Below are 16,672 nucleotides of genomic sequence, written 5' to 3'. Positions count from 1 at the left end.
CTTGTCGATCTTCTGCGACGCCCCGGCTCGAGCATGCTTAGGAGGTGGGAGGGCGCCGGGGCATTGTGCAAGAGAAGGGAGGAGGGGGTCGTGGAGGACGAGGCGAAGGTCGCGCAGGCAAACCCCTCTAGGTTGTCAACCGGCCGTGTGCAGGGGAGGAGTTCGTCGGCCGTCTACACGCGGGGAGGAGCTCGTTGGCATGGTGGCGATCGATGAAATTTGTTGAATGGGCTGATCGCGCGACGGAGGCGGATGGGATATAGGAAGGGGGCAGGGAGCTAGAGGAGGCTGGCTGGGGATGGAGGAGAGCAGCGCATGGGAGCTTGGGGTCCTGCACCCAACTCTCAAGCAATGTGGGGCTCCCGTGATGGAGATGGAGGTGAGCAGCGCAGGTGGAGTCATCGAGCTCCCAAGTGGTGCGGGCGTGGGATGTCGACAACGCCTCCGTGGTAAGGTACCACATCGCCAGGGACACCCGCGTGGACCATCCACCGTGACCCCTTTTCTGTCGCTACAGTCTTTCCCACGCGCCGCCCCTCGTGGGGATCGAATTTAGCTATGAAATGACGGGTTCACTACTAAAAAAAACATTGTTCCGTGTGGAGGATTTGCTCGTCTACATCAAGGAGTCTGGGAAAATCAATATTTTCGTGTGCGGGTAGCCCAACCACACGGGACAATCATCTTCCCGCGCAGTCGGTTCAATGGACTGCATGGGATAATCGATTATCCCGTGCAGTTAAATTATACCGCCCGCACGCAAACAAAAAAATAAAATTAAAAAAAATAAAAATACCCTAACCGTAACCCTAGAATTGCTTGCTGCCGCTCCCGGCCGCCTTCATCGCGCCGCTGCCACGACTAGCAGCCGCCGCACCCGACCGTCGTCTGCGCCCGAGACCGCCACCATCGCGCTGGCCGCATGGATCCGGGCGGGGGCCAGTTGCAGCCGCCGTCCGCGCTCGCGCCCACGCCCACGCCCACCGGCCGCCACCGTCGCTCGTCGTCGCCGTGGTTGTGCCGCCGCCGCTCCCGATCGAGCCCGCCACTGCCGGCCCTGCCGCGACCGGCCACCATCGCTGCTAGCTCCCGCGGGCCGCCTCCACTCCTCCTCGTGCGCTCGGTGGGGAGGAGAGGGGAGGAGAGGAGAGGAGAGGAAAGGGAAAAGTAGGAGAGGAAATTGGAAAAGTAGGTGCGTAGAGAGAGAGGAGTGAGAGTAATTGAGGGATTTAATATAAGGAAAAAGGAAGAGAGAAGTTTGAAAATTTTGAAGTGAGTAGGAGGGAAAAGGAGGAGAGGTATGTTTGCGTGCGGTTCACTTAAGAGGCCCGCACGTGAAAATTGATTTTCGCGTGTGGACCCTTAAGATTTTTGCGTGCGGGCCTCTTAATGGTTCGCACGCGAAAATGGGACGCCGATTTTTCCATGCGGACACGAAAACGGTCCGTGGTTGCTCTCGCGTCTCCGAGAAGCTCTCGTTGAGTGTCGGGAAAGGAGCAAGGCGGAGACACATCTTCAAGCTGTGGAGGCAATTTTGGGAGTAGCTCCCAACCGCCGCTCCCATGCGAGCTCGCCGATGTCGGCCACCGCACCACCCAACGACCTCGGTAACCGGGGCAGAGGCCAGCTGGAGCGGTGCAAGGGTCGCAGACGCATGTCATTGGTCTGACGTGGATGGAGCTGGAATACTGCCACAGTGACCTCCCTGAGCTCCAGTGTCCTTCATCCGACATTTTTTTGCTCGTCTTGTCGCCGGGAGGGATTGAAATTAGAGGAGAGGAAAAGAAGAGTTGCTGACAGAAGGAGCCTACAAGCTGACTCGGTCAACGTAGTCAAAGATGCCACGTCGGATGAAAGTGCCTCCCAAATCGTCAAGGGAGGTTATTTTCCCTGGTTTTCAAAGCTGAAGGAGGTGTTATACCCGCTCTTTCGGTAGAAGGGACGTGATTCAACCATCCAAGGGCAAGGGTTGAGGGAGGCAAAATAGACTTATTCCATTATCTTTTGATCCTGGCGAAATTGGCTCAGTGGAACTAAATTTTCGGATTATATTCAGGGATGGACCAGGCTTCGGCCCATTGGAAGCCCTATTCCTGGAGATATTCACAGATCCACACAAGCAAGGCTGTTAGTGGAGTCGTGAACTGGCCTAACTTCTTTTTTGTTTGGAGAAAGAAGATTTGATTACACACGTTCGTCCCTCTCCAGAACTTGTTCACTTTGCTACCATTTTTAACCTTGTCTTTTTTTAGCAAAGTTACCAAAATAGAGGCTACATTTAGTTTGTTGCTAAATTTTAGTAAGTACGTATGAAATCTTGCAAAAATTTTGCAACCTTGCCAAAATTTTGACAACCTTACCAAAATTTAGCAATATCAAAACTTGGTAAGGTTGAAAATGGTAGTAAAGTGAACAAGCCCCTAGTTTCCTAATGTACTAATAGTATGTGTCAATTTTGAACGACTATAAAATATTACTACTATACTTTATAGCCTTAAACATTTTACCATTTGGTTTTACTTTCCTTTGGTATAAATTACTTTGAAGTGCGGCGTGCTCAAATGTACGTATAAGGGAAAAGTATCGATTGACAGGTAGGCATATTTCATAGTGAACAAATCAGACAATTAATTATGTAAAAGATTTAAGTTCCCTGTGCCAAATCTGCCTATCTATTTATCTACCTACCTACATATACTGTATTGAGTACTTTCGGGAAGCTTTCATTTTAATTAAGGAAGATATGGTGAATGATTAGATAAATATATAATATATCATGACCGCAGATTATAATTGTGAATTTATGTTATATAAAACATTTAAAATACTGTTTTTACTTTATATAAAATTTATTAAATTCAAAATTGGGAAATGGTAATATGAAATTTTACCCATCTTTAACTCAATTTAGTATTTTATTTATCCAATTATAATATTAGAAATTAATAATTAGAAAGTTGTAACTGATATGTGGATATATTCTTGGTTTAATTTAAACTGCAATTATAAAAAACAACCAAATTGAATTATTATATCAGCTCGTGCAACGCATTTTCTTGGCTAATTTATTTGAGGTGCCTTTATTTGATTAGTCATTAGTACGTTGTTGAACCTTGAAGAAGAGAAACAATAGACTGCTTTTTCAACACATTGTAGCCCAAATAGGTTCTTTTTTGAAGATCTGGGTGAAACAACGACGCATAATATATTTAGCTACGATGAAAATTAGATGAACTGTATAAGACCAAAACATAATGAATATATTCAGAGATAGATAAAAATATTTATTCATTTCATTGAAGATAAAAAGTCTGAGATAATAATTAACTAAAAGTAAGTTCTACAGTAGATGTGACTACTGCATACCTCTAATTCTATCCATATCATTCACTAATAAATTAAGAGGCCTATACAATATATCACCTCTAATGCATAAATACCAAATACCTCAAACTAATACTCTCACATGCATACTACTTATAGTTTGTGTGCATTTTGCTCTTGCATGATGGGTGTTTCATCATCTCTCTTCTTACTTCTCTCCTTTAATTACCTTATCACTCGATGCTATGTGACACTTTTATATAATCAACAGTATAATAGTACTTGCTCTAAACAATTTGCGCTTGTGGCTCCTTAATGATCTTTTTTCTAGTAATTTGATTGAGGCATGCACCCTTGTTTTCTGCATGTGAGCCACATAGTCATGCAAAATTCTAAAATGATTATATATTTCTTCCGTTTCAAACTACTTATTATTATTTTAAGAAAATATATATGCTTAACTTTGGCAATCAAATTTTAGAAATCCATATAGTCTAATAACATGTGAACATATACATTGTGAAAATATTTCTCATGATGAATCTAAATATCTAAATCTTATGATATTAAATTATAAATTTATAGAGAATGATGATCAAAGTTAGAAAATTAAGTTTGAGTGTTTAACTTGGGACAAAACTGTAGAAAAGATAGGTGGTTGTGCTGCTATCTCCCCGAACAAGTTAAACATTAGGATGGAAAAAGAAACAAAATAAAGAGAAGAATACTCTCTGGAGTTTGTGATTTCAACAAAAAAGCTGAAGCAAAATTAGCCTGAAATAATTAATATAACTTCAATCGATCACTGTGGTTATTATACAACTTAATTGGAGATTTACACTAATGAACTCGCTATTTCGTGATACTATGCTATATCTATACATCGATCGAGCTAGCTAATTAACGGCCGGGGCGCCGGGCATCTCCTAGACAGAGTCACCATTATTAGCATTCATGAACCTAATCAATTAAGTGATCCAATCAAGTGTGTATCTAACAACAAAAATTTCAACATCTACATGCACAATGTGCATGCCTCACCTAAATACACCAATTAAGTTAAGAAGCAAAACGAGATCTAATAATAATGACATCAGAGAGGTGAGACTGATTGATCAGTTATCACGTCGATCGTGATAAGAAAAAATGCCGTCCATGATGCTGCTGCTGCCGCTGCCGCCGGAGTTGAACATGACGTCGGCGAGGTCCGCCACCGGGTAATGGTCCGCGTCCCTAGCTGCTGCACCGCCGCCGCCGGCCGCCGTGGCGCCCATTGTCGTCACCTGCGGCGCGGTGGCGGTAGTGCTAGTGCTTCCCTCGCCTACGGCGCCGGCGAGGCTGGCCGGCGTCATCGGCCATCCGATGCCGAGGTGGATGGACGTGGACAGCGGCGGCTGCGCCTGCTGGTGCTGGGGCGGCTGCTGATCGGCGGCGGGCGCCATGACGAGGTCCTGGCCGAGCACGGCGGCGGCGGTCGGAGAGTTTGTCACCGAAGTGGCGGCGGCGGCGGGGAGTGTGAGCAGCGGCGTGGTGGAGGTGAGGCAGGTGTGGTTGCCGCAGTAGGTGACCTCGTAGGTGAAGGGGTCGTCGTCCAGCCGCTGCACCTTCTTCTTCGCCTCGCACCCGTAGTAGTTCTTGTGAGTGCACCGGTAGTAGCTCCTGTAATTTTCGGATATTGCCGTATATTAATTAGTGGAACTATCTTATATATATTTATCGATAAAATTTAACAGATATAACTGTAATACAGTCGTTAAATATAAACATAATACAATCATAAATCATAATGTAATTACACTAATTATACATATATAATTAAGTGTGTAATACAACTTATACGTAATTTAATTTCAAAAATTCCGCGGTAACAATCGTTAATTAGTTCACCACAGTTTCAGATTTTGATTAAAGTATCTTAATATTCTTAAAAATTTATGCCATGCATTAATTATCCACGAAGGTCTTCCATTTAATTATTACAGGAAAATGAACACATAAATACATTGGTTGTATATATATTTATCCAGAAGCAGTAGACTGTTTAGCTAAAGGTGATCGATTATACGTTTCCAGGAAACTACGTCGGAACTTGTCTATTTTATTACCTAAACTTTTCGTGACATTTGAAAATTAACCATTAGCGTAAAGACTTGAATGTTTTTTCACTGGCCAAGACTAGAAATTCTTTTTTACCGTCAACGATAAAAAGATGTAACTTTTCAACATTCGCCTGCGTTTAGAGTGGTTTCTATGATGTTTCACTGACACTGACACATTGCAAAGTGCATTATGTTTAAACTAGTTTTGAATTGTAGCAAGTCTAAAGGAAAAGTAGTGTGTTTTTTTAAAAAAACTCTTGGCCCATTAAACTTGAGAAGTGACTTAATTAGGATCATTTGGCAACTCAGTTTTTCAATTATTTCGAAACCTAGCCTCGGAAAAAAATTGTTTCAAACCATTTAATAATTCGACCAAAAGTTGAAATCATTCTATAGTTATTATTTCAATATTTCAAAATTGAAAAAAAAAGTCTTCAGGAATTTTCTTGAATAAAACGCCAAACTCTCCAAGGCATAATAATAATGATTGATTTTCCATTGCATCGCTCGGTCTCTTCAATTTCTCTTTGTAAGTAAACGTACAGATAAACATAACAATTTCAAGACAAGTAAAGTAAACCGACCAAATAATTTTAAATTTTCAAATATAAGTTCTTCTAGGAAACTTTTGTTGAACTTTAATATTAATTACTCGACGACAAGCTAGCTAATCTAGCAACTGGTTTCTTGCTCATCGCAAATTAATACACAAGCTAGGTTTTCTCCACGAAGATTTTTCTATCTCCATTAATCGTTTCATTTACAACTGATTATATGCCATAATACTTTTAGTGATAAAAAATAATCCATTGAAAAAACTTTATTTATATGTTCTTAGTGAATTAAATCCTATACTTAAAAGTAAACTATGATAAAAAAAATAAAATCAATTCTACAATTTAACTTTTAAAGTTTAAAATTTAGCTATACGGCTAATAAGCTAAAAGAGTAGACTATGGAGCTATTTATTTTTCCTACAAAAAATAACAATATAGTTAACCATATGCATATATATGTTGCATTCTTGGTTCACTTGAATTGGACCCACACCATGCTGAAAGCCAACTAATTCAAAAATAGAAAGAAAACTCACGTGGAAAAGAAAGAAAACTGATACTAGGTTATTCTGCGCGCATGCTCGATCTTTTCCTAGATACCATAAGTGAATTTGACATTGCAATTAGCGATATATTATATACTAGAAAATAATACCCGTGCATAGCAACGGGTGAAAGTTATTTTAATCTTATTATTATTGTACGGTTTACTTATGGTGAAATTCACTGCGAATTCGCTTGGATATTATTTTTATAAAATCATGAGCTGTAAATTGCAATCCGATTGTCACAAATTAGTGTGCGAGTTTTTTTAAAAGTGATTTCTTATACGACTCCTTCTGTATTTTTAAAAACGAACGAACTTAAAAATCGACTTAAACATAGATTTGTATTTCCAAAAACGAATAAACTTAAAAAACCGATTCAAACAATATGGATGACATGCACATGTATAATAGTATAGATATAGATATAGATGTGCACATGTATATATGTTGCTGGACTTTCATACCCCCGGTGTCAATTGAGTTAGTATATACGTACACACTTGCGTATTAGCCATCGATCGGGCTACGTGTACTGTACTATAGTATATGTTTTTTTTTCCCAAAAACAGAAAGATATGAATATATGATGCTTTGTGTATGCAATAATACTACTGCTGTAGTGGAGGAAGCGGAAAAAAAGGTGAAGAAAAATCGATATGAAGATGCGAATGTTAGCCAACCATACACACTGCCAGACCTAAATATGTCCAGCCAAATCATATTTAATTAATCAGCTATAGTTTTACTTTCCAAAAAAAAAAGTTATAGTAGTTTTACTCAACAAAGCCCCCAATTCGATACACGTTATTAAAATACAATTTGAAAATATCAAAACAAAATAAGTATAAGCAAAATTAAAGAATTCCAAAATTAAATTAAATTAAACTTTAGTAATTCTGTGGTACCTGGGATATCTGGAGCCGAGGATGTCCTTCTGGCCGTACTTGCGCCACGTGTACCCGTCATCCGGCGGCTGCTCCGTGTTCCCCGTCCGCTGTGCCGCCACCATCACCGTCACCTTCTCCCCGCTCTCCCTCCTGATACACATACATCATCTAGTTAATTATTTACTCGCTTCGACCCGATAAAAACTATAAGTTAGAATTAGATTTGATACAATCTAGTGTAATGAATTTTGATTTTTATTGGGATATATAGAGTGAGTATCTATGACGAAAATTCACTAATCAGGTTAATTTAACCGATCGATCAGCCTATTCAGTAATCAACTAATTAACAGCTGATGCGCCGCAGAGAACACAGTACCTCGTAGAGTACTCGTAGTTGTGTGTAAACCCTCGTGTAACTTGTGTGCAAAGCGGAAGCGCCATGACTTGGCAAGCAATTCAGACTGCATATATGCCGCTTAGCCGTCGCCATCACCGCGAACAAGAAAATCAATACTCCATCCATTTCGAAATATTTGACACCGTTGACTTTTTAACACATGTTTGACCGTTCGTCTTATTTAAAAACTTTTGTGAAATATGTAACATTATATGCCTACATAAAAATATATTTAACAATGAATCAAATGATAGAAAAAGAATTAATAATTACTTAAATTTTTTAAATAAGACGAACGGTAAAACATGTGCTAAAAAGTCAACGGTGTCAAACATTTCGAAACGGAGGGAGTATTAATTACGGGGTATTAGTACAAGTTAAGCTAAAGTCTATAGTTAATTAATGGCTTGGTGTACTGCAGGTAGGAGAGGAGAGAAGGAGAGATGGATATATAGCTAGTGCGACGAAAATTCGGTGGCGTTTCTTTCTGACCCAGCTGCGCGCGCGCGCGCCATGCACGGCGCGACGTGGTAAAGGTCAACGTGTCTGAACAGCTTGACCGCCAAAAGACTTCACCAACTACAGTAGCGCAGGCGCGCCGCGCGGGCCATGGCAATGGCGTGCTTCGACCTGATCGAATTGATTAACCCTAGCGTACGCCACGACGACGACCGGGTGACGCACGCACGCACCAACGGAGAGGGAAGAGTGACGTAGTGATGTACCTCCTCCTGCTGCCGGCGCCGCCCTGGCGCGGCTGGACCGGCGACGGCGACGGCGGCGAGCGCGACGACGACGACACCCGCCTCACCGGACCACCCGACGTGCCGGCGCCCGCGCCGCCGTACGCGTCGGACGGCGCGCGGAACGCCGCCGTTGTTGCGCCGCCGCCGCCGCCGAGGAACGGGTTGGCGGCGGCGGCGGTTTCGTCCGGCGCCGTGCCGCCGACGCACATGCGGAGGAGGTCCAACTGCTGGCGATGCTGGTGATGGAGGTATCCCTCGCCGCCGAACGACGTCGACGCCGCGCCCACGCCGCCGCCGCCGTGGCGCGCCCCCTGCAGCACGCGCGCCGCGGCGGCGTACGCGCCGGCAATGGCGTGGCAGCGCGCGGCCAGGTAGTCCGGGTCGTTCTGGGTCGCCGCGAGCTCCGACATCAGCTCGCCGGCGAGCCGGAACCCCTCGCTGATCTGCGCCAGCACCTCGTCCATCTCCCCACCCTCTCCGCCGCCGCCGCCGCCGCCGACAACCCTGCTCCGATCACGGCGATCGAAACCACCACCAGCAGCAGCAGCGAGCAACACCGACAACGGGGTCACCTGGTGCGGTGCAAAGACGTGCATGAACAATGGTTGCAAGGTGCTCGACGACGATCTCGTATTTAATCTTCTTATGCCCGAGGTTAATAAGGTAGCTAGCTAGGTTATAAGCAAATTAAGGTTACTATATGCATGTGTAGAGGGTGAGGTAGTGTGGTGTATATAGGAAGCAGCCGGGCACGTACATGCGGTAAGAAAGGGAGAAACTAAATTAGAACGGGTCATGCATTTGGTCGTTGGGGTTTTATTGACTAATTTGCTAACTAAATAATAATCAATTAAAAACGAAGAGAGATACGGTATATAGTTAATTGAATATCTTTGGTGTGCATTTTGCCTCTCTTGCTTGGTGCTGATCGAGTCACTTTCTGACTACTCTTTGGTTGGGTCTTGGGGAAGACCATGAAAGTTGAAAAGGGCATTCAACATGGAAGGATCCAATCTTAATTCTGGCCACTGGGGTTTGATCCTCCGTTCTTTGGCCGAAGACTCGGTGCAGCTTTAATTTTCCACCAGAAGAGTCTCCGGCCAACTCTAATTAAATGAAAACGGTGACGTCACGGTATGTGACACCTCATCGCACAACTGATAGGCACCTGCTTGGAGCCACAAATGAATTAACTGAAGCTCGGCCAGTTAATTTTGGGGTAAATATACTAAGCTGGCAATTGATCTTAGGCAACTTATCACATAATTAACACATATTATATATATATATATATATATATATATATATTAAAGATGTTTTTTCTGATACTTTGGTACGTCATTTGTGTGTGATTCGGTTTCTAAGTTCGTACGTTTTTAGAAAAACATTTCCGTATTTGAGTCGATTTTTAAGTTCGTTCGCTTTTGAAAATACGGAAGGAGTCGTATAAGAAATTTCCCGCATGCTAACTTAAGACGATGAGATTCCTAACTGTAGCTCATGATTTTCTATATATAATATATATATATATATATATATATATATATATATATATATATATATCCAAACTAAACCATATAACAATAATAAATTTAAAACAACCTTCACCCGTTGCAACGTACGGATATTTTCTCTAGTTATTATAAAAATTGAAGATGTTTTCGTCAAAATTTTGGTACGTCATCTGTGTTGGAATCGGTTTTCTAATATTTACCTTTATCTCTAATCTATCTATATACCTAATAAAAATAAGCAAGAATTCCGTGTATTTGATTTTGTACGTCGTCTGTATGTGTCCGAACCCAGTGAAGTTGGAAAGAATCGGATGTAACTTTTTCTTTAGATGTCCATGGATATATTATTTGCCTGATTCCGAGTCCGTATGAGAAAGTTACGCCCATTTTAATGCCCCTTCTAATAAATGACACCCAAATGACTCCTATTTTCGGTAGAGCTTTGAAAAATTCTACAAGTCACATATTTTGTCCGTTTGAGTTTATTTTTTCTATGGTTGGTCCCTGTGTTCTCGTAAGTGTGAAAAAATATCAAAAAAATAAAATAAAAAAAATTGCAACTCCATACAGAGAAACAGGAATGGAGGCGAGGGGTGGGGGGAGGCGCCAGCCATGCTGGCGCCCTCCTCCCTAGGGCAGCGCCAGCCATGCTGGCACCCTCTTCCTGCCACGTCGGTTCGCGTGTGCCACGGTGGCAGGAAGACGGCGCCAGCCACCCTAGCGTCCCAAAAGGGACCATTTCTAGGATATGTTTTTCTAGGGGTCTATTTGCGAAATAAGTTTTTAGATAGGACCAAAATGTAAAAAATCAGGGCAATAAGACCCCATCCAATTCAAAGCTAGATCTTGCCCCGGGAGAGGCGAGGAGGGGAAAAGAGAACATTTTTAGTTCAATGGCTAAGACGAGAAGAAAAAAAATAAAATAGTATTAAAGAGGTCCACCCTGATAAAGTTTTTATACTAAAAGTACTCTTGGGATGGAGGGAGTAAAATATTAAGCATATTAGTTTTAAATATACTTTATCCATTAATCTATTTCTTTCAATTAATATCGTATGAAAATATTTTAAATACATATCTAATGATACTACGTGCAAGACATGAAACACACATTTTTTTACCTCAATTACTAGTCAGAATTTTTAAACATTAACTTTGCGGAGAACTAATTGAGGTAAAAAAATTATCTTCTCCTTTGGGGAAGAAAAACCTCTTCTTGGAACTACTATGTTTAGATAAGGGGTAAAATTTTTTACCGTGTCACATCGGATATACGGACATACATATACATTTGAAGTATTAAACATAGTCTAGTGACCAAACAAAATACAAAATCCACTTGTAAACTACAAAACGAATTTATTAAGCCTGATTAATCCGTCATTAGCAAATGTTTACTGTAGCATCATATTGTCAAATCATGGAGCAATTAGGTTTAAAAGATTCGTCTCACAATTTACTCGTAATCTGTGTAATTAGTTTTTATTTTTATCTATATTTAATACTTCATACATATGTCCAAACATTCGACGTGACATGGTAAAAAAACTTGACAGGGGATCTAAACAGGGCTATAATACATGTATAATTGTGTGTGTACTCCCTCCATAACAAAATGAATCAGGACTGGATGTGACGTATTCTAGTATAATGATTGTACTAATCTAGACAGATGTATGTCCAGATGTGTTATAATATAATGTGTCATATTCAGTATTAGGTTGTTTTTTTATGGAACGGATGTAGTAGTTCAGTACTACAGTAAAATTACGGGGAAGCTACTTTGTGGCCGCACAGCCACAGTGTGGCCATGTGGCATCATCTACTCATTTCGCGTCAGCCAATTTATGTTAAATTGTATAATTATATGGTTTGCTCTGTACGTCTTGTTTAGTCAGATAGTTCTATAATATTTTTTCTTCAACTCAGCTGACAAATAAAATGCTGGTGTCCATTCATGAAAGAGAAAATTAGGAAACAGTGTTTATATGAAATGAATTCTAATCCATCGGGGGAATGCCATCTCGTGTTCATTCTTCTTCTAAATTCGATATAAACAGTTGTAAAAATTTCTTAAAAAATTAATAATGTACTAGAGTACAATGATATATATTAGTACACCAAAAATCGAATTTAAATTCGACCTACACATCAAGTAAAAACATCCAAATTTAGATGTGAATAGCGCTACTATTCATCTGAATTTGTCTTTTATATCTCTTGACGTGTGAGTTAAATTTGGAACTAAGATTTCATGAAATTATATATATATGTTGTATGAGATTTCATGAAGTTGTATATATATGTTGTATAAGTGTTGTCAATAGTTTTTAGATTCATAATCGTTTAGATAGTTTATGAGCAAACGAGAGGACATCCTCTCGAGGATCAAAATAATTTCCCAGTGTTTATATATGTACATACATATGCTGAAACTTAATCAGGTTGTAGATATATGTGCCATGTATGCAGCATATGCGCATGTATGAAGTAGTAATAATTATTAACAGGGATCTTGACATGCATATGGACTTTTGGTGTTTGGCTTGCCGGTCAACACACTTCACATATATATATATATATATATGCTGTTAGGAAATGATAGGCGAACAAACGATAAAAAACAATAGATCAATCACAAAAGACACGAGATTTAACGTGGAAAACCCTCCCAAAACAGGAGAGAAAAAACCACGGGCGCCAGCCAGCAAAAATATCTTCACTATATCTGAGGTGAGGTTACATCTCCGCACGGCGGCTTACAAGAGGTATATATATAGTGGAACCCTAAAAGGGATGATGATCCGCTACGGCAGAAGCCGGCCTTTATTAAGTGCAAATGAATTTGGATCACAACTCAACAAACTCCACCTTGAGACAAATTCCTTCTTGTAACATGAATCAATCCTTCACCCTGAACACAACAAAGAGAAAAAACACTTTCGGCGCCAAATAGCCTCTCGGGCTAAACCACTATACCAACTAAGCTTGAGCAAAGCTCAAACTTAGCAACAGGAACAGTCTTTGTCATCATATCAGCAGGATTATCATGAGTACTTATCTTGCATACCTCTAGCTTACCTTGCGCGACTACATCGCGAACATAATGGTACTTGATATCAATGTGCTTTATCCTCTCATGAAACATCTGATCTTTGGTGAGGCATATAGCACTTTGACTGTCACAAAACAAGTTAATGCAAGAATCAACTCCACAAAGCTCAGCAAACAATCCTTTCAGCCAAACTGATTCTTTACATGCTTCAGCAATAGCCATGTATTCTGCTTCAGTGGTAGACTGGGCAACAACAGGCTGCAACGTTGCCTTCCAACTCACAGCACAACTACCAATGGTAAACACATAACCTGTGAGTGACCTTCTCTTATCCAAATCTGCAGCAAAATCAGAATCCACATATCCAACAAGCCCCTTATCAGTCCTGCCAAACTTCAAGCAAGCATCAGCTGTGCCTCTGAGGTACCTGAAAATCCACTGAACAGCTTTCCAGTGTTCTTTACCAGGATTAGCCATGTATCTACTAACCAAACTCATAGCATGAGATAAATCTGGCCGGGAGCAAACCATGGCATACATCAAAGAACCAACAGCACTAGAATATGGAACTCTAGACATGTATTCTACATCCTCATCAGTACTAGCACATTGTAAAGCTGATAATTTAAAATGAGGTGCAATAGGAGTGCTAACAGGCTTTGCATCATGCATGTTAAAACGCTGAAGAACCTTCTTAATGTAGCTTTGCTAACTAAGAAATAACAAACCAGAATTTCTGTCTCTAGTGATTTCCATACCTAGAATTTTCTTAGCAGCACCAAGATCCTTCATATCAAACTCACTACTCAACTGTTTCTTCAATGTAGTGATTTGTTCCTTGCTCTTGGCAGCAATCAGCATATCATCAACATATAACAGCAAGTATATAGGTGATCCATTAACAAATTTAATATACACACAGCTATCAAATTCAGACCTCTTAAAGCCATGTGACAACATAAATGAATCAAACCTTTTATACCATTGACAAGGAGACTGTTTCAAACCATACAAAGATCTTTTCAACTTGCAAACATAATCCTCCTTACCAGGTACTATGAACTCTTCTGGCTGGTCCATGTATATCTCCTCCTCAAGCTCTCCATGTAAAAATGCTGTCTTCACATCTAACTGCTCAAGCTCAAGATCATGCATAGCAACAATACTGAAGAATGTGCGAATTGAACTATGCTTTACAACTGGAGAGAACACATCATTATAATCAACACCAGCAATTTGACTGAAACCTTTTGCTACGAACCTTGCCTTAAACCTCGGAGGCTCGCTAGGAGATAAACCCTCCTTTCTCTTGGAGATCCATTTACAACGAACAAGCTTCTTCTGTTTTGGCAAGTGCACAAGCTCCCATGTGCCATTCTTCTCAAGAGACTGCATCTCCTCCTGCATAGCTGAGATCCACTTCTCACGGTCTCCAGAAACAACAGCTTCAGTGTATGTGGCTGGCTCAAAAGTATTCTCCACCTGTTCAGCACAACTAAAAGCATAATAAACCATATCACATTCCTCAATAAGACGGACTGGAGCTCCACAACTCCTCTTTGTTCTGCGATGGGCAATAGGTTCATCTTGAGGCTGCAAAACAGGAGGTGAGTGCTGAACAATATCATTAACATTATTACCAACAATTTCAGTTTCCTGATCATCCACGTGCTCCACCTGCACGCTAACATATTGCTGCTCCTCATCTGAACCACCTGGTATGACATCTGTGGGCAAGCTGTCATTAAACATAATAGATTCATTGAAAACAACACTCCTGCTCATGAAGGTCTTGTTAGTTTCAGGATTCCATAACTTATATCCTTTTACTCCTGAACCATAACCTAGAAATAGACACTTAATAGCTCTAGGCTCTAATTTTCCATTATCAACATGAGCATAAGCAGTACATCCAAAAACTCTCAACTGTGAATAATCAGCAGGCATACCAGACCATACCTCAATGGGAGTTTTCTTATTAAGTGGGATAGAAGGCGACCTGTTGATCAAGTAGCAGGCGGTGTTAGCAGCCTCTGCCCAAAAACGCTTGTTCATGCGAGCGTTGGACAGCATGCAACGAGCCTTGGAGATGATGGTTCTGTTCATGCGCTCAGCTACACCATTCTGCTGTGGAGTGTACGGGATGGTGTGATGCCTAACGATGCCTTCCTTCCTGCAGTAATCATCAAAAGCATCCGAACAAAATTCACCACCATTGTCAGTGCGAAGTACTTTTACCTCCTTTTCAGTTTGCCTTTCTATCATAACTTTCCACTCCTTAAAAGCAACAAATGTATCATCTTTATGTTTCAGGAAATAGGGCCACACTTTTCTAGAGTAATCATCAATAATGGTAAGCATATAACGAGCACCACCAAGAGAGGGCTTACGAGAAGGCCCCCACAAATCAGCATGTACATAATCAAGTATACCTTTGGTGCGATGAACTGAGGTATTGAATTTTACCCTCTTGTGCTTACCAAAAACACAGTGCTCACAGAACTTCATGTTACCCTGAGTGCAGCCATCCAGCAGGTTCCTCTTCATCAATTTGGATCACAACTCAACATACGCTGTATATAACTTTACGCGTATATCCAGTATGAACTCTACATAACGTGAAGAGAACTCTATTTGTATATATGCAAATAATATAATTAGTTGTCGTTTTAGTTTTACCATTCTAAGCCAAACATTTTCATCTTTAACCAATTTCTAAAAACTCATGGAGTTTAATAACATGTGAATTATATACTAAAAAATATTTCTCATGATAAATCTAAAAGTATAAATTTTATTAAGCTAACTATATAAATTTCTATAAATTAATAGTGAAATATATAGATGTTTGACTTTGGACAAAATTATAATGATAAATAATTTAAAATGGAGAAAGTAATATTGGTGTGCCGAAAATTAATTCTATGCTAAAAAATAATTTGATTATATTTCTTTTTTCGTGCCTGTGCCTGCCGTGAAGCGAGGGCCGGCATGCATGTAAAGTACACATGCAAGACTTGAAAAAACCGATCAAAGGAAGCATCATGGTTGCCGCTGCACGAATTGAAGGTCCGGTCCGGCCACCTATCGATCTAGTCCTGCGCCACATGACAATTAATTAAATTGAACCAAATTTTCCTCCTAAAAGAACCTTCTTGGCCGATCTCGTATGGATATGATGCATAGTTGCATACACACCAAACAGTTTAATTTTGTGGCATTTCCTCAATTTGTTTATCTTCCTGAATAATTGAAATTAGCGTGAAACAATTAATACGTACTCCTCCACTCAGAATATATGGATTTTTAGAGTTGGACACGGGTATTAAGAAAGTAGGTAGAATTAAATGGGAGAAGATGGTTGTTAGGTTTAGTCCCACATTGGTAATTGATGATGGAATAGCATGACTTAAAAGGTGGGGGCAGTTCTCACCCATCGTACTAGCCTTTTGAATTGTATAGGCCCAGAACCTAAAGTTGGGGCTCTGATTAGGCCTGTGATGGAGCATGCCCAATGTGACCTGGGTGGCCCACGATTGGTG

At 40.7% G+C, this 16,672-nt stretch overlaps 1 protein-coding gene across 1 annotated transcript; it reads right to left on the bottom strand.

Annotated features, from left to right (window-relative positions):
• Window positions 1-4,104: 4,104 nt before the first annotated feature.
• LOC127772708 (transcription factor WRKY45-1-like) lies at window positions 4,105-9,157 on the bottom strand. The gene is made up of 3 exons (XM_052298661.1): window positions 8,541-9,157; window positions 7,434-7,565; window positions 4,105-4,983 (listed from the first exon to the last, which is right to left on the bottom strand). Exons 1-3 carry the CDS (start codon window positions 9,155-9,157, stop codon window positions 4,440-4,442), a joined length of 1,293 nt encoding a protein of 430 aa, XP_052154621.1. The 3' UTR covers window positions 4,105-4,439.
• Between the last annotated feature and the right edge of the window lie 7,515 nt (window positions 9,158-16,672).

This window comes from Oryza glaberrima, chromosome 5 (genome assembly GCF_000147395.1).
Source record: "Oryza glaberrima chromosome 5, OglaRS2, whole genome shotgun sequence".
NCBI lineage: Eukaryota > Viridiplantae > Streptophyta > Magnoliopsida > Poales > Poaceae > Oryza > Oryza glaberrima.
Note: the sequence above shows the minus strand (reverse complement) of the source record. Positions and strands in the feature narration are given on the sequence as shown.

Bases quoted from the DNA above. Each gene is read 5' to 3' on its own strand.
- LOC127772708 (XM_052298661.1), bottom strand. From the start codon at position 9,157: ATGCACGTCTTTGCACCGCACCAGGTGACCCCGTTGTCGGTGTTGCTC. The intron at 7,566-8,540 runs GTACATCACTAC...TATGTGTATCAG, and splicing joins GGCGCCGGCAGCAGGAGGAG to GAGGGAGAGCGGGGAGAAGG. The intron at 4,984-7,433 runs GTACCACAGAAT...CGAAAATTACAG, and splicing joins CTCGGCTCCAGATATCCCAG to GAGCTACTACCGGTGCACTC.